Consider the following 25,062-nt stretch of genomic DNA (forward strand, 5'->3'; position numbering starts at 1 on the left):
GACTGAGAATTTTGGGGGGTTAGCATGGAAGGGGGAGGAATTGAGTAAGAATGGAGATTAGAGATTAGCTTAATTGATTTTTGTCAGGGTTTTTGGTGTCAGCCTATGGATTCAATGACAATTACTTTTGAGTATTTCTTATTTTAGGGAGTTTTATAAGGTAATTAAAATAAAAAGATCAGGGGCAGCTAGGCGGCATAGTGGATAAAGCACTGGCCCTGGAGTCAGGAGTACCTGGGTTCAAATCCAGTCTCAGACACTTAATAATTACCTAGCTGTGTGGCCTTGGGCAAGCCACTTAACTCCATTTGCCTTGCAAAAACCTAAAAAATAAAATAAAAAGATGACCCTCTTTTCTTTGTTCAAAAGAGTTTGACACCTTTGTTTGATTTTTGAGGATAAGAAAGCAGATGATATGCCCCAAAGCAATAAGAAACAAAGGATGGGAAGCAGTTTACCTCCTTCAAATTGTTTATGGCCATAGCTGGAATCACTGCTTTTATTAAAAGAACTACTTTGAAAATTTTTAATAAAATTTTGTTGATAGCTTTTGTTTCTATATTGCTTATATTTCCCATTGTATTATTCTTTCCTCTATGTCCTCTCAGGGGAATATCCCTTATAATAAAACAGAAAAAAAAATGGGATTAAAAAATGTTCTGCAAAACCAGCTCAGTAAAACAAAAAATCTGGTATTTAAATGTAATTTCCCACACCTAACCCCAGATCAGCAAAGAAGTGGGAAGAGGTCCAGAATTCAATTTGATTTTTTTTTGTTTTTATTTCTATTTACCTTGGAGTAATTTTTTTCTAGTTTTGCTTATTTCAACTTGCATCAGTATGTACATCTTTCCATGCTTCTCTCTATCATATTTATCATTTTCTTATAGCACAGTAATTTTTCATGACATTTACATATGATGGTATTCCCATCAATGGGCATCCTTTTTTCCATTTTTTTTAATACTGCAAACTTTGACATTTTAATCACTGTATATGCGTAATTCCAAATTTCTTTTCAGAAGGGTTGGAATTCAAAATTCACCAATGAAGCATTAGTATGTCTAACTTCTACAACCCCTTCGACATCAACTAGTCCCATTTTTGTCATATTCACCAATTTGAAGGGTGTGAGGCAAAAACTTGGGATTGTTTTGGTTTTCATTTCTCTAATTATTAATGAGTTGATTAGATGGGAGATATTGGCACAAGACTGCCCTCATCAGAGAAGACACAAAGCAGAATTGAAGTTGTTCAAAGAAAAGTCAAGATGCAGAAATTTAGAGACTCCACCCTAGGTGTTCATATGGACTATTTGTGCCCAACCTGTGATAAAGGACATTCTGAGCTCATATTGATCTGATCAATCACAGTCAGACACACTAACTTGTCTCTAAAATATGGATGTCACTTCAAGAACAAAGGGCAATAACAAGTTAAAATGAGTTATTACTGTTTTATATGGTTGTTAATACAATTCTAATTTTATATATCTTCTGATGACTATTGAGTTTTAGTTTCTTAGACACCAGAACCTTATCAGTAAGTTTCCATACTTATCTTAGTTGAATTGATTTTGGTTATGCAAAAGCTTTTCCATTTTATGTCATCAAAATAATTTTTTTATAATCACTTCTGTCCCTTGTCTAGTTAAGAATTCATCCCTTATCCATCTCTGTGAAGGGTTCAATCTGTGAAGTTTAGTTTTCTTCTAATTTTTTTTGTTATGATCTTTAATAATCACATCAAATATCCATTTTGAATTTATTTATGGAATGTGCTATAAGATGTTGGTTTAAACTTAATTCCTTTCTTTTTCTGCTTTTACTCAGTACTTCATGTAAATTAGGAAGTTTTTCCTATGTATTTTATTTTTTGTATTTATTGAATAATGGGTTTGCTGAGTTCATTTATTTTTTATTCCTCTTTGTCTAGTCTGTTCCACATTGATCTGCATTTCACTTTTTAGCCACTGCCAAGTAATTTTGATGATAATGAAAATAAATACAAAACAGAACAAGAATTTGAGAGGCCTAGACTCAAGCATATTTGGCTTAGTCTCTTTACTTTATCCATGGAAGTAGTTAACATTGCTGCTAGGGCAGGAAGGAAAAGCAAAACCTTTTCCCTCAACCCTTCCAGGAAGGGACTCATAAAGATCGCAATATGGAAACCAAAATAGAGACAGAGAAAGAAAGCTAAAACAAGGATGTAGTATTCACTTTTAAAGGTCCATTCAGTCTGCGGATTTTTCTTCTCAACAATTGTTACATGGAGACTGTTTCATTGTCTCCAAGGCACCCGTGGCCTTCAGTGTAGAACCACAGGTGACTAATTGGAAGCCAAGAGGACCGTCCTGCATATGCTCTATGGCTACTACAACACTCCTTCCTCTTGAATATCTGCTGTCAACAAAACAATGGGTTTTACCTTTGACACATTTAGCCACATCCCATATCGCTAGAATTGTGGACCTCACACATTGTCCTCTCAAGTGCCTTGTATAACAGAGGGTCAAAAGGTCTACAGTTACCTAATGGTCTCCTAAGAATTAGGTAGATTATTCTGGCAATCCATCTAGTTCCCCCTGAAATAATCCCCAAAATTAAATCTTTAGGGAAGACTTCCTACCATAGCTGGTAGGTTATAGATTACAATGGGCACCAATTGCAAAGTTGTGCAAATTTTTTAAAGTCATATAGATTACTGATTGTTTAATATTTTAAGGGTCTGAGCAAACATAGAAAAAGAAATAAATTAATTGGAATTAATAATAATAATAATAATGGTTTCCTTAATAGTGTACAAAACAATTTTAAAAATTACTCCCTTTTATCACCACAACATCTTCAGAAGATTAGGTGAGATTATTTTTCTCATTTTACAAATGAGGAAACTGAGAAGACAGGGTAAAACTGAGACAGACCAACCCAAGGTCACACAACTAGTCAGTCTCTGAGGCTGAATTGGAACTTAGGTTATCCCAACCCCAGGTCCATTGTCCTTTCCACTGTGCAATTTATCTGAATTTTTTAAGAAATTGCAAAGGTAGAAAATAAAGAAAAGAATAACCAAACTTCTCAACTCAAAGGGAAACCCTAATCCCAGTGAGTTCCCAGAACTCTCTCTCTGAGGTTCTCCCTATAGGACTTCTCACAAAGAATTTGTGGCCTGTTATTTAGGCCTTTGGGGATGAACTTCCTAGCTACTACCTGTCATCAGGTGGGTGTTGATAGCACAGTACTGGGACAAAATGAAAGGACATTTTGATGCTATAGAATGATCATTCCCTCACCCTGTTAGTGAGCACTACATCTGACAAAAGAAGAGATTTTTCAATCTGGTGGACCTCTTTGACTAAACTTCTCAGATGATAAAATATGACTCTAGTGAGAGATTTAGATAGTGTCTCTTTATATCCCAAGATCATGGTACTCTAACCAAGTACTCTAGGACCATGGAACTTGTACTGGGGTCCCTGGCTGTTTTGACTTTGTTCTTTAGTAGGGCTTTAGTGGCAGTGGTGGCAGGTATAGACTGGCACCATGGGAAACAGCTATTGCAGTACCATCAGTGGGACTAGACTAGTGACAAAAGAAAGAATTTTCATCAGAAAAAATACAGTATAGGGGCGGCTAGGTGGCAGTAGATAAAGCGCCAGCCCTGGAGTCAGGAGTACCTGAGTTCAAATCTGGTCTCAGACAATAATTACCTAGCTATGTGGCCTTGGGCAAGCCACTTAACTCCATTTGCCTTGCAAAAACCTAAAAAAAAAAAAAAAAAAAAAAAAACAGTAGAAAAAAGATCCCAAAAGGCATTTGATGGAACTGTGCTCAGTGAAAGTGAAATGTAAACAGCTTACTTAACACCCTTACAAAAATTGCTTTTGTCCTAATGAGGCTTGAATATTAACTTACCAGCTCATTTCACTAGTACTAATCATTCTTTTCTGTGGGCAAATATAAGATTTGTTCCATACTCAATTTATTTTTATACAGGACTTTTTTTTTTTTTTACTATCCCTCTTCTTAGCAGAAATCCAAACTAGAAACCAAAGTAGAGTTTTCTTGGAGTAGTTCACACAAGTATATAACAAGCCAAGGAGTGTGAGCACTGAGGAGGCTACTTCCTCTTATTAATGATCAGGCTGCCTCAACATTAACCCCAGGCAAATTGTGCCTAAAGCTAAATATATAATCATCCATGACAAATGTTTCTTCATGCATACATATTTAGAAATAGCTATACCTTTAAAATAAAAAAGGAATCATTTCTGTAGACCAAACTCCCAATAGAATCAAAATCCCTAGGACATAGTGTCTACTACAGTACAGTATAAATGATCAAATAGTTTATGGATTAATCAGAATAAAATACCTGAAGCAGTTTCATGATCAAATAATGTGATACAGTCTATATAATAGTGGATATTCTTTTAACATTTTGAATATAGAGATAGTTATTTGGATGTTAGAGGATTTAAATCTGGACACAATTTTCTGTTTTACAGATGATGAACCAAATCCTGAGAAGTATAGTGACAAAACTCACAGAGAGAGACTAGATCTAGCTCCAAGTCCAGGGTTCGTTCTTCTAGGCTGTACTGGCAGTCTTCTTCTGGTTATCTTCACTAATAATGTTAAGAATCATTTGTTAGGGGTGGCTAGGTGGCACAATTGATAAAACACCGGCCCTGGAGTCAGGAGTACCTGGGTTCAAATCGGGTCTCAGACACTTAATAATTACCTAGCTGTGTGGCCTTAGGCAAGCCAGTTAACCCCATTTGCCTTACAGAAAAAAGAAAACCCTAAAAAAAAAAAATCATTTGTTACTAAATTCATTCTTTTAACTATACTGGTAATTAATTTACACTATTTGCAAATTTTTTCCTGTTTTTTTTTATTTTTATAATTACATTTTTAACTCTTTTTTTTTTGGCAAGGCAATGGGGTTAAGTGACTTGCCCAAGGTCACACAGCTAGGTAATTATTAAGTGTCTGAGACCGGATTTGAACCCAGGTACTCCTGACTCCAGGGCTGGTACTTTATCCACTGCACCACCTAGCCGCCTCGCCTTTTTTTTGTTTTGTTTTGTTTTTAGGTCCCTCTATTTTTTAAATTTTATTTATTTATTTTGAATTTTACAATTTTTTCCCCTAATCTCACTTCCCTTTCCCCACCCCCACCCCACAGAAGGCAGACTGTTAGTCTACATTTTTTCTACGGCATACATTGATCTATGTTCACTGTGATGAGAAAGAAATTATATCCTTAAGGAAGAAAAATAAAGTATAAGAGATAGCAAAAATTACATAATAAGATAACAGATTTTTTTTAATTAAAAATTGGTCTTTGTTTAAACTCCACAGTTCTTTCTCTGGATATAAATGGTATACCTCAAAATTGTGCCTGATGTTGCGCTGATGGAATGAGCAAGTCCATTAAAATTGATCATCACCTCTATGTTGCTGTTAGGGTAATAAAGTGTTTTTCTGGTTCTGCTCATCTCAGCATCAGTTCATGCAAATCCCTCCAGGCTTCCCTGAATTCCTATCCCTCCTGGTACATAATATAACAATAGTGTTCCATGACATACATACATACACCACAGTTTATTAAGCCATTCCCCAATTGATGGACATTCACTCAATTTCCCATTCTTTGCCACCACAAACAGGGCTACTATGAATATTTTTGAACAAGTGATTTTTTTAAACCTTTTTCATGATCTCTTCAGGTTATAGACCCAGTAGTGGTATTGCTGGATCAAAGGGTATGCACATTTTTGTTGCCCTTTGGGTGTAATGTTAGTCCCTCTATTAATTAAAACTTTAAGTGAAAATTATTCTGTCTTTAGAGCTTAGAAAGACAGCTGAAATTGAACAGCAATGCCTTTAATCGCCAATTAGCTGCTGAAAACAGAAAGACGGTAACAGCTACAACTGCTACAAAGAACCTTCAGCTGGAAGTAAAACGCCTTCAACAAAAACTTAAGGTATTCTTTTAAAAATACTGTCTATTATATGGACATTTGTTATTGAAACCTCTCCATAGAGCCATTTTAGTTGCTTGAAATGATTTATGAATCTAGATAATTGAACTGAATATACCTCTTATATTTTTTAAGTTTGTGTACTACAGATATCATCAAGCAGAGGATCTAACTTAAGCATTATCATTTATTAAACAAAAAGCCAACAGAAATGAACTATGAGTGTTCTAAAAGGTTCTATGATGAGTACAGAGCATTGGCTTTCATTTATAGGTTTTGTAACATTGAACTGGAATTTTTTTAAAGATTTGTTTTATTTTTGAGATTGGGTCTCCCTATAGCGCCCAAGAAAGAAGTCCATCTCCCACTCATGAACCCAGTCCCAATGTTGAATGGTATGGGAAGTTTAATATGCATCTGGGTCAATGTACCCCTCCTTAGGAAGTCTGGTGATTCCTTATTTTTCCAAGCTCACTAAACTGATATCAGATTTGATATGGATGGACACTTGATCAGCATTTGGCCCTCAAACAACTCAAAACTCCTAAACTCAGCCAACTCAAGGAAAAAAAATACATCAGCCTCTCAAGAAATAGGGACTAAAGGTGTGCACCATTATATTTGGAATTTAAATAAAAAACTGTAATGTACTAATAAATTAATTTACATTGGCACTAATTTAAAGAAAACAGATGAGATCTATATATTCTTCCAGAAAATTTGCTTCAAATTAGTATTTTTAATATTTGCATTTAGGAGCATTATATTCTCTCAATACTTGATGATAAAAGGAAGTCCTTCATTTGGCACAGTGGACAGAGTCCTGGACTTGGAATCAGGAAGACCTCAGATACGTACTAGCTATGTGACTCCAAGCCAATCATTTAACTCTGTTAGTCTTGGCTTCTTATTCTTCCTTCTATAAAATGAGAATAATAGTAGCATCTAGCTCCTGGGCTGCTTGTAAGGATCAAGGGAGATTAAAAATTGTAAAGTACTTAGAGAATAGTAACCTGGCAAGAGTTATATGAATGTTAACTATTATTGAAGAAAGTGTTATATTGCTTTTTTCTTAGGAAAAAGATCGAGAACTTGATATAAAAAATATATATACTCACAGGTTCCTTAAAAATGTATATGACAAAGATGAACAAACAAAAGGTAAATTTGAATGTGTTTCCTTTTTATTTTAAAAATAAAATCAATTGCAGTTTTCATTAATTTGAAAAATTTCACAATCCTTAAAACACAAAAGTTCTAGTTTGTCCCGTTTCCATGACATATTGTCAAACTCTTCTTTTGATTGTCAATTGAAGTCTCTTGCTTGATCATAAATTCTTCATTTATCCATAGATCTGACAGGTAAATTATTTCTTGCTCTCTTAATTGGCTTATGGTATCACTCCCCACCCCATTTCTAAATTACCCATTTTAACCTTATCTTGGAATAAGGTATAAAGATATTGGTCTATGCCTGGTTTCTGCCATACTATTTTCCAGTTTTCCCAAAAGTTTTTGTAAAATAGTAAGTTTTTATTGAAGAAGCTGGAATCTGGATTTATCAAACATATTATTATTATAGGAATTTACTTATGTATCCAATCTCTTCTACTGCTCCATCATTTTATTTCTCAGCCAGTACCAAATTATTTTGCTGATTACCATTTACAACACAATTTGAGATCTGTTATGGCTAGGCATTTCACACTTGTTTTCATTAAATTCCTTGATTTTCTTGAACTTTTGTTCTTCCAGGTAAGTTATGATGAATTTTTTCTAGCCCCATAAAATATTTTTTGGTACTTTGATTACTATGACATTGAATAAGTAAAATAATTTAGGTAGAATTATCATTTTTGTTCTATTGGCTCAACCTGTTTTCCCACTTGTTCAGATCAGACTTCATTTGTGTGAAAAGTCTTTTCTAATTGTATTCACATAATTCCTGCATTTGTCTTGGCAGTTAGACTCTCAGATATTTTCCATTATCTACAGTTGTTTTAAATAGAAATTCTCTTTCTTTCTCTTGCTGCTGGAATTTTTTGATAATATATATATAGAAATGTTGATTTATGTAGATTTATTTTATCTCCTGCAAGCTTACTAAAGTTGCTAATTGTTTCAAGTAGTTTTTTTTTTGGCTGACTCTTCAAGATTCTCTTAAGTATACCATCATACTATCTGTAAAGAGTGATAGTTTTGCTTCCTCATTGCCTGTCCTAATTCCTTTAATTTCCTTTTCTTTTCTTATTCTAAAATCTAACATTTCTACTACAATATTGAATAATAGAGATGTTAACAGGCATTCTTGTTTCATATGATCTTATTGGGAAGATCTTCTACCTTAAATCTATTATATATGATCCTTGCTTATGGTTTTAGTTAGATACTGCTTAGCATTTTAAGGAATACTCCCTTCATTCCTATGCTCTTTAGCTTTTATAATAGGAAAGCTTTTTCATCATCGTTTTGTTATTGATATGGTACTAATGTTATACTGATAGTTTTCCTAATGCTGAACCAGACCTGCATCCCAGCTGGTCATAGTGTATTACCTTCATGGTAAATTACTGAAATCTCTTTGCTAATATTTTACTTAAAATTTTTGCAACAATGTTTACTAAAGAAATTGGTATATAATTTTCTTTTTCGATTTTAACTTTCCCTGCTTTAGGTAGCAGCAATATTTTTGTGTCAAATAAAAGGAATATGACAGAATGTCTTTTTTGCCTCTTTTTTCCAAATAGTTTATATAGTATTGGTATTAATTGTTCTTTAAATGTTTGGTAGAATTTACTTACAAATTCATCTGGCTCTGGAGATTTTTTCTTAGGGATTTCATTGATGGCTTGCTTAATTTTTCTAAAATATTTATTTAGATATTTATTTCCTCTTCTGTTAATCTGGTCAATTTATATTTTTTGCAAATATTCTTCCATTTTACATAGATTGTTCATGGAGTAAAATACACCTGAATTAGGGATGGCTAGGTGGCTTAGTGGATAGAGCACCGGCCCTAGAGTCAGGAGTACCTGAATTCAAAACTGGCCTCAGACACTTAATAATCACCTAGCTGTGTGTCCTTGGGCAAGTCACTTAACTCCATTTGCCTTGCAAAAAACCTAAAAAAAACTCCTGTGTTAATTTCCTCTTTATTGGTGGTGATTTCTCCCTTTTCATTTTTGATTCTAGTAATTTGATTTTCTTCTTTCTTTTTATAATCAGATTAACCAAAGGTTTATCTATTTTATTGTTTTTTTATACCAATTCTTAGTTTTATTTATTGGTTCAATAGTTTTCTTACTTTCAATTTTATTAATCTCTCCTTTGATTTTCAGGATTTTTAATTTAATTGGAAATTTTAAATTTGTTCTCTTTTTTTTAGCTTTTTAGTTGACCAATTCATTAATCTCCTCTTTCTCCATTTTATTCCTGTAAGCAATTAGAGAGATAAAATTTCTTTAAAGAAATACTTCGATTGCATCCCATAAGTTTTGATATGTTGTGCTGTCTCATTATTGTCATTCTCTTTGATAAATTTATTCATTGTTTATATGATTTATTTGACCCACTCATTCTTTAGAATTAGAGATTATTTAATTTCCAATTTTTATCTTTCCATGACCTTTTATTATATATAATTTTTATGTCATCATGATCTGAAAAGGATGCTTTTAATATTTCTGCCTTTCTGCATTTGATTATGAGGTTTTTATGCGCTAATACATGGTCAATTTTTGTGTAGATATTGCTGAGCAAAAGGTAGATTTCTTTCTATCCCCTTTCAATATTCTACCGAGAACAATACTAAGTTTTCTAAAATTCCATTTACCTCTTTAACTTCATTCTTCTTTATTTTGTGGTTAGATTTATCTAATCCTGAAAGAGGGAGATTGAGGTCCCCTACTAGTATGGTTTTTCTGTCTATTTCTTCCTGTAACCCACTCAAATTTTCCTCTAAGAATCTAGATGCTATACCATTTGGTGAATAAATATCTTAGTATTGCTATTTCTTCAATGATAGTGGTATCTAGGGGGTGGCTAGGTGGCGGCTAGATGGCGTAGTAGATAAAGCACCAGCCTTGGAGTCAGGAGTACCTGGGTTCAAATCCGGTCTCAGACACTTAACAATTACCTAGCTGTGTGGCCTTGGGCAAGCTACTTAACCCCATTTGCCTTGCCAAAAACCTAAAAAAAAAATGATAGTGGTATCTTTTAAAAAGATGTAGTTTTCTTTCTTATCCTTTTAAATGAGATTTATCTTTGCTTTTACTTTGTTTGAGATCAGAATCATTACCCCTGCTTTTTTTTCCTTTCCACTGAAGCATACTGTATTCTGCTCCAGCCTTTTACCTTAACTCTGTATGTATCTCTCTGTTTCACATGTGTTTCTTGTAAACAACATATTATAGGATTCTACTTTTTAATTCATTCTATCTACTTCATTTTTATGGGAGAGTTCATCCCATTCACATTCAGAGTTCTGATTGTGTATTTCTCTCTGTCCTACTTTCTTCTATGTATACTTTTCTCTCTCCTTTTAGTTTACCCTAGTCATCAGTGCTTTCCTTCTGACCACCTCCTCTTTCAATTTGCCTGCCCTTCTTCCTTTTTTTTCCCTTCACTTCCATATAAAGTAAGATAAATTTAAACCAAGTGTGTATATTATTCTTTCTTTGAATCAAATCTGATGAGAATAAAATTCAAGCAATGCTTCCCCCTCTTTTCTTTTCCTCCACTATAAATCTTTTGTCCTTCTTCATTTACCCTGTTCTGCCTTCCCTTTTTCTATTCTCTCAGTATAATCCTTTTTTATCCCTTAATTTTTTTTGCATCACATCAAAACCAACTTATAGCCACACCCTCAGTCTATGTAATTTCCTTCTGTCTTAATAGAGATATAGTTCTCAAGAATTAAAAGTATTATCTTCTGACATAGGGATATAAGCAATTTAATCTTAATGAATAGCATGCTTTTCTTTATTTTTATGCTTCTCTTGAGTTTAATAATTTAAAGTTGAATTTTATGTTCAGCTCTTGTTTTTTCACAGGGAAAATTTTTTTTTAGATTTTTTTCAAGGCAATGGGGTTAAGTAGCTTGCCCAAGGCCACACAGCTAGGTAATTATTAAGTGTCTGAGGCTGGATTTGAACTCAGGTACTCCTGACTCCAAGGCCAGTGCTCTATCCACTGTACCACCTAGCCACCCCCTACAGGGAAAATTTGAAAGTCCTTAATTTTATTTAATATCAATCCTTTTACTTGAAAAATTATGCTCGGTTTTGCTGATAGTTGATTATTGAGTGTAGTTCAAGCCTCCTTTGCCTTTCAGAAAATCATATTCTAGTTCTTCCAATTCTTTAATGTTAAAGCTGCTATGTCCTGTGTAATACTTATTATGACTCCTTGGCATATAAATTGTTTCTTTCAGTCTGACTGCAGTATTTCCTTCTTGACCTAATAATTTTGAAATTTGGCTACAATATTGGAGTCTTCATTTGAGATCATTTTTAGGTTTTGTTTTTTTTTTTTTGCAAGGCAAATGAGATTAAGTGGCTTGCCCAAGGCCACAGCTAGGTAATTACTAAGTGTCTGAGACCGGATTTGAACCCAGGTACTCCTGACTCCAAGGCTGGTGCTTTATCCACTACGCCACCTAGCCACCCCATTTGAGATCTTTTTTAGGAGGTGATTGGTGGATTCTTTCAATGACTGTTTTGCATTCTGGTTCAAGGATATCTGAGAAGTTTTCTCTAATAATTTCTTGAAAGATGTTGTCCAGGCTCTTTTTTTTGATAACAGATTTCAGATATACCAAAAATTCTTAAATTATCTCTTCTGGATCTATTTTCCAAGTTAGTTGTTTTTCCAATGAACTATTTTACATTTTCTTCTATTTTTCACTCTTTTGACTTTGACTGCTTCTTTATCTCTCATAAAATCTTTAGCTTCCTCATGTCCAATTCTAATTTTCAAGGAATTATTTTCTTTTGTTAGTTTTTGCATCTCTTTTTCCATTTGACCAATTCTACTTTTAAAAGAGTGACTTTCATGCTAATTTTCATGCTTCCTTTTCCAAGGTTTCATAATTCTCCTACATAAATTTTATTTCTTTTCCCAATTTTTCTTTACCTCTCTTACTTTTAAAATCTTTTTTGAATTCTTTCAAGAAGACTTTTTTGGACTTGAGACAAATTGATAGTCCCCTTTGAGACAGTAGGCACTATGCCACTTCTTTCCTCTTCTAAGTTTCTATGGTCAGGACTCTTTTTGACATTTTGTTCATTTTAAAAAAAAAAATTAGCTCTGCTCATGTGGGACGCAGGACACTGTTCCAAGCTTCATGTGCTGTATACCAGCAATACTGACTTTCCACACTGATTTGCTCCCTACACTGACGTATTCCAGTCTAGTCACATCTATTGTGGGGTTTGGGGACTCATAATTTGCCTTCTGTGCTGGGACTAGAGGCTTCACAGCTGGCCTCAATTGTTGATCTGTCTTGAAATTATGATCTTCTGCTTGCTTCTCCACACCAGAAGTGAGACAGTCCTTTCTGGAGTTCTTCCAAATTATCTTAAGCTGGAAAATTATTTCACTCAATCTTTTTGAAACTGTTTAGAACTTGATTTAATATTGTTTGCTGAGGGAAACTAGGGAGAGCTCAAGAACTTCCTGGCTTCTCTCTGCCATCTTGGCTTCATCCCCCAGTATCCTTTTCTTATGATCACAGGGTCCATTTATCCCTTAAAGGCAGCAGGATGCTCCAAATTTACACATACTTTCTTATCCCCTCTATGTATGGTTATACAAATAAGGAATAGAGAGTAACCTACTTATCTAAGTAAGTAATAAACAGAAATAAGAATATCATTCAGATTAAAATATACTAAAAATAAACATAAGTAAATGAGCTCTTTGGATGAGAGTAAAATGAGATCTCAGCCCAACCAAGAGACTCTTGTTGAGTCTGTCACTTCCTAAGTCTTTTACTCTATGAGATTCTTCCCACAGATAGTCTAGAATCACAGGTTTCTTAAAGGAAAAAAAAATCCTTTCCAAAGTTCTTAACACAAGTTTCATTCCTCATTGTGGCATGTCATGTTGACAAGAGTCTGGTGCAAAATGTCCTAGACTTGACTAGAAACACAGATTGCAGTATGTGACTAATTTGTGATTAAGTTTTTTTGTTTCTAAAATGAATAGAACACAATATTTCCTCATTTTTAATTTTTCTTGTAGTTTCTCCACTAACCAAATCCATACAAACAGAAAAGAAAAATCATCTATTTCCACATCTACTTCCACATCAGTTGAATAAAACTGCAGAAGATACTATAATTCTGCCAACCAAGGTAAAAAATAATCTAAAATTTCAATTGTTTAAGTTGTTTTGTTCATCTCAAGTTCTGAATTCTAAGGCTAGGCTTATCTTTTATATAAACCATTTTAAATTACAACAACTAATTATAGTTACTATAATTACTATAATATAAATTATTTGTAGAGAAATTTATCTTTTCAATTAGTCTAAATCTAATGTGAATTGCAGGAAGAAAAACCTACAAGAAATTATGCTGAAAAAGAAAAATTAATTGATGTCAAGAGTGAAGTAGTGGTCCATGATATCAATAAATTACCAACTGAAGAAAATCCTGAAAAAATGTGTAAAGGTATATCTTAAAGTTTCCTTTTGTCTTATAAAAATTGGAGAAATAAATGCTTCTCATTACAGAAACTGATTCCATGCCCATAGCCTTAATGTTCATTAGAGAACTTTATAAACAAAATCTTTCAAAAATAGTTTTCCAATATAGTTGATAAAAAAACACAAATTGTTCATGATAATTTAAAAAATATTAAATTGTACTAGTAATCAAAATATAGAAACTTTAAAATTCTAAGATACCTTTATATAAAAAAAAGTAATTATATTGGCAAAAATAAAAGGAATGAAACTTAGTAGGCAATCTGGAAAAATAATATTGATGGAATTGCCAACTTGTATAAACTTTTTGGAAATCATTCTTTCCAGTGCAGGACATAATAAAATGTTTGTGATAACCTTTTTTGGTAAGGTTAAAAAATAATCATATCCTTTCATTCAGTAATCTTTGGTAATATGCCATAAGAAAGTTGTTCTCTAAAAAAAGGATCCATAACTGTCCAAAGATTTGTAAAACAGCATTTTTTTTTCATAATTAAAACACATAGGGCAGCTAGCTGGTGCAGTGAATAGAGCACCAGCCCTAGAGACAGGAGGGCTTCAGTTCAAATATGACTTCAGACACTTAATAATTACCTAGCTGTGTGGCCTTGGGCAAGCCACTAACACCATTGTCTTGCAAAAAAAAAAAAAAACTTAAAAAAAATGTAAGTAAGTAAAAATCTAAGTATCCAATAGTAAGTGAATGGTTAAATAAACCCTGGCTATTCAAATTGTTTAAAGTATGAAGAATATAAGAAAATCTAGAAGAATGGACCCTAATGAAATAATGTAATTTGATCTATTTTTGCTTTTGCTTTTTCTGAGATAAGGATTACTATCCCTGCTTTTCTGACTTCAGATGAGGCATAATTTGTTTTGCTCCAGTCTTTTACCTATACATATTGTAGGATTCTAGTCTTTAATCAAGTCTATCTGCTTCTGTTTTATGGGAGAGGTTATCCCTTTCACATTCATAATTATAATTACTAATTCTGTATTTACCTCCATCTTCTCTTTCCCCTCTTTGTACTTTACCCTTATACTACCTCACTAGGTGTTTTGCTTTTGACTGCCTCCTCCTTTATATGTACTCCCTTTTATGAACCCACTTCCTTTTTCTTTTACCCTTTTATTCCCATTTTTTAATCTTTAACTTTTCCCTACCCTTTTATAACTCTCTTTTCCCCTTGTTTCCCTCTGCTTCCTGGAGGATTGGATAAATTTATAAACCAAGTTAAGAATGTATGTTAATTCCCTCTTTTAGCCAAATCTGTTGAGAGTAAGATTTACTTAGTGCACACACCCTCCATTTTCCCCCCTCCACTATATTGGGTCCTTTGTGCCTCTTCATGTGAGTGTTATTTATCCTTTTTATACCTTCCCCTCTTCCCTTAGCATAATCCCTTTTATTTTATTTTATGATTTTTTTAGCTGTCTTGTACTATTCCCTCTATCAAAGTATACTTATTTCACTGTTCTGATAGAAATATAATTCTCAAGAGCCATAAGTTGCATCATAATCAATTTATACTCATACCTTTTTTCAATCCCCCAACTGTTGCAATAGAAATGCAACCCTTAAGAGTTAAAACTTTGATCACATCGCAGTGTCTATGCACACCCTTAGTCTAAGTATATTCTTTTCAACTGCCTTAAGAGAAATGCAGTTCTCAAAAGTTGGAAGGCATTTTATCACTTTCTCTTCTGAGATGACATTTTTATCATCCCTATTAGAATAGTAAGCTATCAATGGTTAGCATTTGGGGGGGGGAGCATATAATTAGATTTTTTTAAGGTTTTTTTGCAAGGCAAACGGGATTAAGTGGCTTGCCCAAGGCCACACAGCTAGGTAATTATTAAGTGTCTGAGACCAGATTTGAACCCAGGTACTCCTGACTCCAGGGCCGGTGCTTTATCCACTACACCACCTAGCCGCCCCGATATAATTAGATTTTGCTTAACAAAAACTCTTAAGAAAAATATGAAGAAGGAATATTTATCTTTTTCTGCTACATATTCCATCCTTTTCATAATAGCTATCTTCAAGGGACTGATAAATAAAAGAGATGTTAGATTTGTTCAGCTCAGCCCCAGAGAATAAAAACAGGTACAAAGTCTGGAATTTGTAGAGGCAGGTTTTTACAGTATAGCTAAGGATAAACTTCTGAGCAATTAAAGCTCTCTCAAAATGTAATGGACAAGAGTTAACAGATTCTGCCTCATTAGAGGTCTTTAAGCTCATCACATGTTCTAGAATTGAAAGGATATTCTAGTCATTTACAGGTTAAACTAATTGTTCTCTGAGTTACCTTCCAACACGATTCTCTGATTCCACATTTGGGGCACAGTAATTTTTCTTTCCAGATGGAATATGATCAAGTCATAATAAAAATTATCCTATTTACTCGTTTCCTCATTTTTTAGATTCCTTTATAAACAATAGACTCAGAATTATAGAGAGTAATTCATTTCTCTTATAAAGGAAAAATAAAGTCTTACAATAAGAGAACTAGATTATTTTCAAAGTATATCTAAAACCCACCTTACCATCAGATATATAATGATCTAAAATATAATTCTATTTAATCCTTACTATTATATTAATCTTCTATTGACTTCTAATGTCTTATCATTGATCCAGTTACTATGGTTGTCTATTGTTGTACTAAGGCTCATACCTCCAAAGAAAGAATCTTCTTCTAAAGCTAAATATTCAATTTTATACAATTGTTTTAAGGTTTTTATTTTTGGTGGAGAAAAGAAACATTTTTTCTATTGTTATGAAAAGCTTTACTCATTTTTTTTATTGAGGTCCATAATATATACAGTCCCAGTCACTCTCTTTTGTTCCAGTCCAATACCATGAACTGTCCAATAAGCATTTAAAAATGATGTCCTATAGGTACTTCAAACTCAGCATGTATGAAACAGAAGTTTTATCTTTGTCCCTGAGCTCACTCTTCTCCTGAATTTCCCTACTATGGTCATTCCAGTCACCCAAGTTCACAACTTTGGCATAATCTTTAACCCCTCATTTTTCATTCATTCTACATAGCCAATCAGCTGCCAAATCTTATCATTCGTAGCTCTGTAACATTTCTCCCATGTATATGTACCCCTGCTCTCCACTCATACCTTAGTTCAGGGTGTCATCATCTCAGTATGCAATATTACCCCACTTTTTGGTCTACCTGTACCTCTCAACTCCAGCCTGTCTTCCAATAGTTGTCAGAGAGGAACATGTTCCTAAAGTCCAAGTTGAACAAGTTTCCCCAAGTTCCCATGTAAATAAACATCCCTAGTTCCCATATTATCTCTGGGTTCAATATAAACTACTCAGTTTGGCATATAAAGTTTTACACAACCTGACCCCATACACATATACTCCATGTAATTCCAATCTTCTTCCACATGGCTTCTTCTAAGCACTCTACAATCCAGCCATTGTGGGATCCTTGCTATTCCTTATACTGCATTCCAATTCTCCTTACATTTTCACTGATTATATTTCAATGAATACTCTCCCTCCTTACCTCTGCCAACTGATATCCTTTCTTTCCTTCAAAATTCAACTAAAACATCCCCTTCTACATGAAGCTATAATGTATAATATACATAATTTCTGAGTAGTTAACAATCATGTTATTTTATTAATTATTAATTAAATTTAATTTAGCATTTATTTAATTTTTTATTTAAAAGATGGTCACTTGGCTTTCTCTCATAAACCAAATTCCCTTCTTAGAGAATACTGAATATTTAAAAAGTCTTTTTTTCTTTGGGAAAAAACTTTTGAAAAAGTTCCTGAGGATGAAAATTAACTCTTGAGGAAATGAACATATTAATGAAGAGGTAGGCAAAAAAGTCTTCAACTCCTTCTGCAGGTAGCATGATCTAATTATTAATTCTAGCAATCTGAGCAAAAAATATTCATCTTTACCCACACCTTGTGGGCTGGTTTTTCCCCTTCATAATCTGGATCACCCAAAATACAAGGATCCAAGGATAGATAGGGGCTTATTTCCTAAGGGAAAGACCTCACTTAGACTGAATTCTCTTTACAAAATCTCCTAGTTGGGTGGAGTTTCACCCAAGATTGAAAGGCAAGTATCCCAAACATGATGATTTAGGTTATCTCATCCATTAGGGATGTCTTTCAGAGATTTATTGGATAGACTACAAGGGTTTATTTCTTAATGAGGAAATAGAAAACCTTAATCACAGTGAATAATTGTTTAAAGCCTATTTTGATCATTGTAGATATTAGATACTACTTTCCTCAAACTCTAATGTATTCAGAATGTAGCATTTTGATAGCACTATTTTTTGTCTTTTTATGACAGGCACATAGGAGGCATTTGATCAATGTTTTTTAAATGATTGATGGAGTAGATACAACATTAATTTTAGCTTTCTTAAAGAATTTGTTTTATATTTGTACAGAAGATAAGATATGCAGCTGGAAAATGGAAGCAGGTGGCACCACTCAGAATCTTTCAGATATACAAGGTATCACAAGCAGTTTTTTAATTAATAAAATTATTAGCCAGGCTAAAATTACTGTAGTCTGTATTATGACTGGGCAAGTGACCAAACACAAGTAAATGAAAAGTAGAACTTTATTCACTAGGAATTTATGGGCAATGCCATGATGAAGATAGGATCAAAATCCAAGACTCTATTACTGTGATCTGGTCATTTTTTTAATTTGGATTATGTTTAATAATTTAGAATCACAAGCTGCTTAAGTAAAAATAAATGATTTTATAAAATGTTGCCAGTAAAACTATCATGTTTGAAAGGATTCAGTAGCATAAAATATATGAATCAAAAGTAGACAAATAACAAATTCCATATTTAGGGATGATGATTATTCTTCTCTTTATTTATAGAAAAAACATTGCATTTTGTTTCATGAAAATTATCATAAAATTATCACTTATTTTTTACTTCAAGAAGGCCAAGCTTGCTCTTTTAGGAATTGGTAGGTTATTGATATTTTTATTTAGCAAGGACTTTTATAACTTTTCTAAATCTCTTATGTTAAGGAAGTCACTTAGCAGACAATTTTATGTATAGCTAATCTATACATACCTATGCTAGGAAAGACCAAAGAATAATAGTAAGCCTCAGAAATGTGATATACTTAATAGGAAGAATACTAATTTAGTTTAAGAGACTGTGAAAGAAAAGTTCAAATTAAAAAATTTCTCTGTTTACTATAATTGTAGAGATTAAAAAATAAACATTCAAATATATAAGGATTTAAAATATTGTACATGAAACCATATACTTTCATAATTTATAATTTTTTGTAAACTATTTTTCAATGTATATGTTAAATTTAGCAAGTTAGTAATAAAACATCCATTTTTCCTTATCTCCTTCTAAATTTTTTCTTTGTATTTTCTGTATTTCTTTGCTGTCATTTTTATCATTATCATCATTATTTATTTAGTTGTTGTCCACATGTATACTATTATTTTTATTTTATTTATTCTATATCATATTATAAGTCTCCCCTTATTTATAGTCTTAATATTTGCAATTCTGATGATGGATCTGTTCAAGGAAGTACCTTGGTGTGAGGGTCCTTTTTAGGGCTGCTTTCTACCTTTTATGACTACCTGAGCCACCTGTCAACTATGATTCCAAGAAGCTGTAGCATGCAGCAGCCACACCCCAGTAAACTGTTTCAGCAAACGGGCCAAGCCAAGTTGAACCAAGGGAGTCTTGAACTTATCAGTGAGAAGTGGGGGGATGCTACCACAAGCATGTGAAGTCTTCCAGTGATGGAATGGGCAGAAGAGAACAATTCATTTCAACAACTATTAAGCTAACTGAAGTAGATGCAGTGGAATGCTTAGAACTTAGTTAGAAATCTAAGAAGCCAAGGTCAACCACTGCATCTATAGCCATCACCAATTGTCCTGACTCTGTCTTGCTAAGTTGGATCATAACTTTGGAAGAGAGAGCGAGGCAAATGACTTTGTGCAGTTCTAACTCACTTAAATCCAATTTAGGCACACACACAAAAAAAAGACATCACTCATAACCATTCCTCAAAGTCCTGTGGCGACAGGCAAGTGACAAGTAGCAGGTGCAGATACACTGAGAGCTATAGTCACAAGCCTGCACACAGGTAGCCCAGGCCATAAAAGTCACCTCCCCACTGAAAGCAGCAGTGAGATTTGGCAGCCTCCTGGTGACTGAGCAGCCCTTTAAGGATTGCACTGCTCACCTCCTGATGTGAGAAAGGGGTTAGAAAAGGTACCCTAAAAATTGTCTGCTTGCCCAACCCTGGCCTGATTACCATGGGGATCCCACAGTGTGATTGAGACACAAAAAATTTACAAAACCTTCTTTAAAGAAGATTCCACTCACCATGGGTGCATGGAATGAACACACAAACACTCATAGACCACACAAGATCCAATAGACCTGAAAGACGAATCACTCTTGTTGCGAGAGAACTCAGCAGATATCATATCCAAATAATAGTCCTGAGTGAAACAAGATTGACAAATGAAAACAATCTTACTTAAGTTTTTCTGGAGTAGACATAGTGAAAGGAAATGACATGAAGCTGGGGTAGGTTTTGCGATCAAAACTAATCCAGGGGTGGCTAGGTGGCGCAGTCGATAAAGCACCGGCCCTGGAGTCAGGAGTACCTGGGTTCAAATCCGGTCTCAGACACTCAATAATTACCTAGCTGTGTGGCCTTGGGAAAGCCACTTAACCCCATTTGCCTTGCAAAAACCTGAAAAAAAAAACTAATCCTGTCAACATTCTTCAATGTCTATCAAAAGGAGTGAATGACATGGTTCATGACAATGAGATTGTCACTTCCAGAAAAACACTATGCCACCATCACCAGTACATATGCTCCCACCATGATAAACCCTGATGAAGTCAAAGAAAAATTTTATGATGACCTGGAGACCCTTATCATCAATGTACCAAAAGAAGACAAGTTTATAATTCTAGGTGACTTAAATGCTAAAGTAGACTCCGTTTATCAGACATGGCAGGGAGTCTTTGGCAGGAATGGAGTTAGAAACAGCAATGATCACCTACTACTGAAGACTTGCTCATCTCATGACCTTCTCATCAAAAAACACTGTCTCCAGTTTACCTAAACTTCCTGGATACACTCTTGTAGCTCACCCTCATAGCACACCTCATAGAAAACATTGGCATCTAATAGACTATGTGATTGTAAGGAGAAGAGACAGACAGGATGTAAGACTGACAAAGGCAATGTGCGGTGCAGAGTGCTGGACTAATCACAGACTCATCCTCTCTAAGCTTAATATTCACATTCAACCAAAAGGGTGCCCCAAGGCAAAATGAAGACTAGAAGACTTAATGTTAAGAGATTAGAATGTCTCTCTGAGAGGAAACAGTTTGTTGCTAACTTGGAGGGAAAACTGAGCCAATACAGAATTGGCAACAGTGAAACAGAAAAAGAGTGGGCAGCTTTCAGAGATCTGGTGTACAACACTGTATTTGCTCATCTGCTCCAGAATACTTGCAAACATCAAGACTGGTTTGACGAAAATGATGAGGAAATACAGAAGCTGCTAAATGAAAAATGAGAACTCCACAGTTCATCCATTTTTAAGAGGTCAGCATTTAATTCTATTCAAAGTAAAGTACAGGGGGCGACTAGGTGGTGCAGTGGATAGAGCACCAGCCCTGGAGTCAGGAGTACCTGAGTTCAAATCCAGCCTCAGACACTTAATAATCACCTAGCTGTGTGACCTTGGGCCACTTAACCCCATTGCCTTGCAAAAAAAAAAAAAAAAAAAGAAAAGAAATACAAAGTACAAGTGAAGCTTAGATTGATGCAAGACTCAGTAAGAAAACAGATGAAGGGACAGCTAGGGGTGCAATGGATAGAGCACCAGCCCTGGAGTCAGGAGGACCTGAGTTCAAATCTAGCCTCAGACACTTAAAAAGTGTAACCTCATTTACCCCCATTGCCTTAAATAAATTAAAAACGTTTTCTATTTTTTAGGGGTTTTTTTTAAGAACACTTCCCTAGTGTTCTTAACAGACCATGATTACTCAATGCAGAAGACACTGACCAATTACTTCAAGTCAAAGTTACTCAGTCCCTAGGTGAAGTTCCACCTGAAAAAGGTTTTTAATTGTCATTAGGCTCCTTTTAAGTGACAAAGCACCTGGTGCTGATTCTATTCCAGCTGAGATCTGCAAGGTGGAGAGTCCATTGCTCATCCAAAAGCCCTCTGAAATTTTCCAGGTTATATGACATGAAGAAGTTTATCCCCCAAGAATTCAAGGATATCTCCATTGTCCATCTCTCTAAAAGTAAAGGGAATAGATTGTCCTATGACTATCACAGGGGTATTTCTCTTTTAGTCATTACTGTAAGATTCTTGCCAAAGTCCTTCTCAATAGACTGATCCTTCACCTGGAAGATGGTAACCTTCCTGAGAGACAGAAAGGGTCAAGGAACAGTCAATATGGTGTTTGCTGCCTGATAACTCCAGGAAAAATGTCAGGAACAGAACAGAGGTCTGTTCTACTACATTTGTAGATCTGACCTAGTCCTTTGATACCATCAGTTGTATGGAAAATTATGTCAAAATTTGGTTGTCCAGAGAAGTTCATCAGTATTGTACATCACTTCCCTAAGGGCATGCATGCCCAGGTTTTGGATAGTGAATGATGCTCTCAGGATTTCCAAGTCACCAATGGAGTAAAACATGAATTTGCTCCCATACTTTTTAGTATGATGTTTTCAGCCATGTTATCAAACACCTTCACAGAGGATGAACATGGCCTCAAGGTCAGCTACCGCATTGAATGCAAATTCAACTTGAAAAGGCTACAATCCAAGACCAAAGTGGAGAAGTGTTAATGCATGATCTTCTGTTTGCAAATGATTGTGCACTAAATGCAGTCTCTGAAACTGAGATACAATGAAGTATGGATTGATTCTCTGCTGCTTGTGTCCATTTTGATCTAACAACACCAAGAAATCACAGGTGTTCCATCAGCCAGCACCACACCATCCATATGTGGAACCATCAATTACCGCAAATGGAGAAATTTTAAGTTCTGTGGACAAGTTCATTTATCTTGGCAGTGTCTTTTCCAAGGAAGTACACATTGACAATTAGGTTGGCATACATATTGCCAGAGCTAACTCAGTATTTGGGAAGCTCTGATAGAAAATATGAGAGAGGAGAGGTATTAGACCGGCTACTAAACTGAAGAAAGCCATCAGAACAATGACTTATTGCTATACACCTGTGAAATCTGGACAGTCTACCAGCAATACATCAGGAAAACTGAATTGCTCATTTAAATTGTCTTGGGAAGATTTTGAAGATCACCTGGCAGGAGAGGATACGAGACACTGAAGTCTTTTCTCCAGCTAAACTGCCTAGCATTCCAACATTACTACAGAGAGTGCAACTACAATGGACTGGACACATTGTTAGGATGCCAGACCATATGCTTCTCACAAAAACTACTTTATAGAGAACTCACTCAGGGCAAGTGCTCATAAGGGGATCAGAAGAAGCAGTACTGAGACACCCTAGAGGCTTCATTGAAGAACTTTAGAATTGATTGTACAGCATGAGAGACACTGGCACAGGACTGCCCAGCATGGCATACCTTCATCAGTGAGGATGCTGTACTCTACGAGAAAGGCAGAATTGAAGCAGTTCAAAGGAAATATAACATTCGTAAGTTCAGGATACTAACTCCAGGTGTTCACATGGACTATTTGTGCCCAACCTGTGGTAGAGCATTCTGAGCTCACATTGGGCTGATCAAGCAAGCATAGTTGGATACACTGCAATTTGCCTCAAACATATTGATGTTATTTTAGTCTTCAATAATGAAGGACAGGAATAAATCAATTGTTATTTCTATTTTATTTTATTCATTCTATATCACTTCATATTATAAGTCTCCTCTTATTCATAGTCTTAATATTTTTAATTCTGATGATGGGTTATTTCATCACTTTCACATATCACAATTTATATTGCCATCCCTAATCTTTAGATATTTTGTCATTTTCATATTTTGTGATTAATGGTGCTACAGACTTATTTTTTTTAACAGAATGTAATTTCTTGTCATTTCAGTAGCTTCTTTTGAGTATTGTCCTAACAGTGGGATCACTGCAGAAAAAGGTATGAATAATTTTTGGAGCTATTGTAAAAGGTCACAGATTGTAAAATGACTTCTTATGAAATAAATGTAATCCTATATTCTCAATGTCAGTGCCAAAAGAATCCTCCTTCTAAGAAGTCTACCATGCTAGAAAAGCTTTAAGAATAGGCATACTCAAGCCCACATCTTTCTTCTAATAACCAGCCTTCCTAACTTTTGAGAGATGTATCAGCATGTTGGTGGTGAATTTTTCAGACAAATTTTCAAGGACTTTGTACTAGATGAATTATACTCTTTGTTGTGGAACACTCATACCAGTAAAATCATAGGTCACTGAAATAATGAAGCTTATATTGCTTTTCAAAAGCATACTAATTCAGAGTTCCAACAGTAGTATAAAAATGTGCCTGTTCTTACATAGCCCTGTCTGCATTGAATTTTATCATTTTAAACAATATTTAGTTTGGTGGCAGAAGAAGCATAGAATTGACAAAAAGAGAGGATGACAAGAGGATTGACAAGAGGATGAAATACACAATTAATGATCATAGTGCTGAAAGTGAATGGGATGAATCAAACCATAAAATAGAAGAATCAAATGGATTAGAAAGTATAATTTGTTTGAAACTATAAGATAAGCATGGAGGCAAAAAATCTTCAGCTCCTCCTGTACATAGCATGATCTATGAGACTTGGTTATTTTCAGCAATCTGAACAAAAAATTTCATTTCGACTCACATCTTCTTGTTTTGTTTTTCCCCATAAGCTGGATCACTCTAAAAACTATAAACAGATCCAAGGAAAGACAGGGGTTAATTTCTTAAGGGAAAGATCTCACTTAGATTGGATTCTGTTTATAAAGTCATCTAATTGGATGTAGTCTCACCCAAAATGGAAAGGCATATATCCCAAAAAAGATGATTTGGGCTATCTCATCTATTAGCAATGTCTTTCAGAGATTGACTGAATAGCTTGCAAGGATTAATTTCTTAATGAGAAAATAGAAAACCTTAATCACAGTGAATAATTGTTTAAAGCCTATTTTGATCACTGTAGACATTAGATACTACTTTCCTCAAACTATCATGTATTAAGAATGAAACATTCTGGGGGCGGCTAGGTGGCAGTGGATAGAGCACTGGCCCTGGAGTCAGGAGTACCTGAGTTCAAATCTGACCTCATAATTACCTAGCTGTGTGGCCTT

General features: G+C 34.5%; 1 protein-coding gene across 6 annotated transcripts in view; it reads left to right on the forward strand.

Annotated features, from left to right (window-relative positions):
• The window catches only part of LCA5L (lebercilin LCA5 like), an 81,157-nt gene that overhangs the window by 34,375 nt on the left and 21,720 nt on the right, over positions 1 to 25,062 (forward strand). For 4 of the 6 annotated variants that reach the window (XM_074213852.1, XM_074213851.1, XM_074213855.1 and 1 more), the window contains 6 exons: positions 5,858 to 5,995; positions 7,069 to 7,153; positions 13,235 to 13,347; positions 13,545 to 13,665; positions 18,144 to 18,209; positions 23,831 to 23,878. In XM_074213852.1, the coding sequence (XP_074069953.1) occupies positions 5,858 to 5,995; positions 7,069 to 7,153; positions 13,235 to 13,347; positions 13,545 to 13,665; positions 18,144 to 18,209; positions 23,831 to 23,878 (571 nt within the window). Of the gene's footprint in view, positions 1 to 5,857; positions 5,996 to 7,068; positions 7,154 to 13,234; positions 13,348 to 13,544; positions 13,666 to 18,143; positions 18,210 to 23,830; positions 23,879 to 25,062 lie in introns of those variants that run through there. The other 2 variants (XM_074213854.1, XM_074213856.1) reach the window with 2 other exon arrangements.

Source organism: Macrotis lagotis, chromosome 1 (assembly GCF_037893015.1).
Source record: "Macrotis lagotis isolate mMagLag1 chromosome 1, bilby.v1.9.chrom.fasta, whole genome shotgun sequence".
Taxonomy (NCBI): domain Eukaryota; kingdom Metazoa; phylum Chordata; class Mammalia; order Peramelemorphia; family Peramelidae; genus Macrotis; species Macrotis lagotis.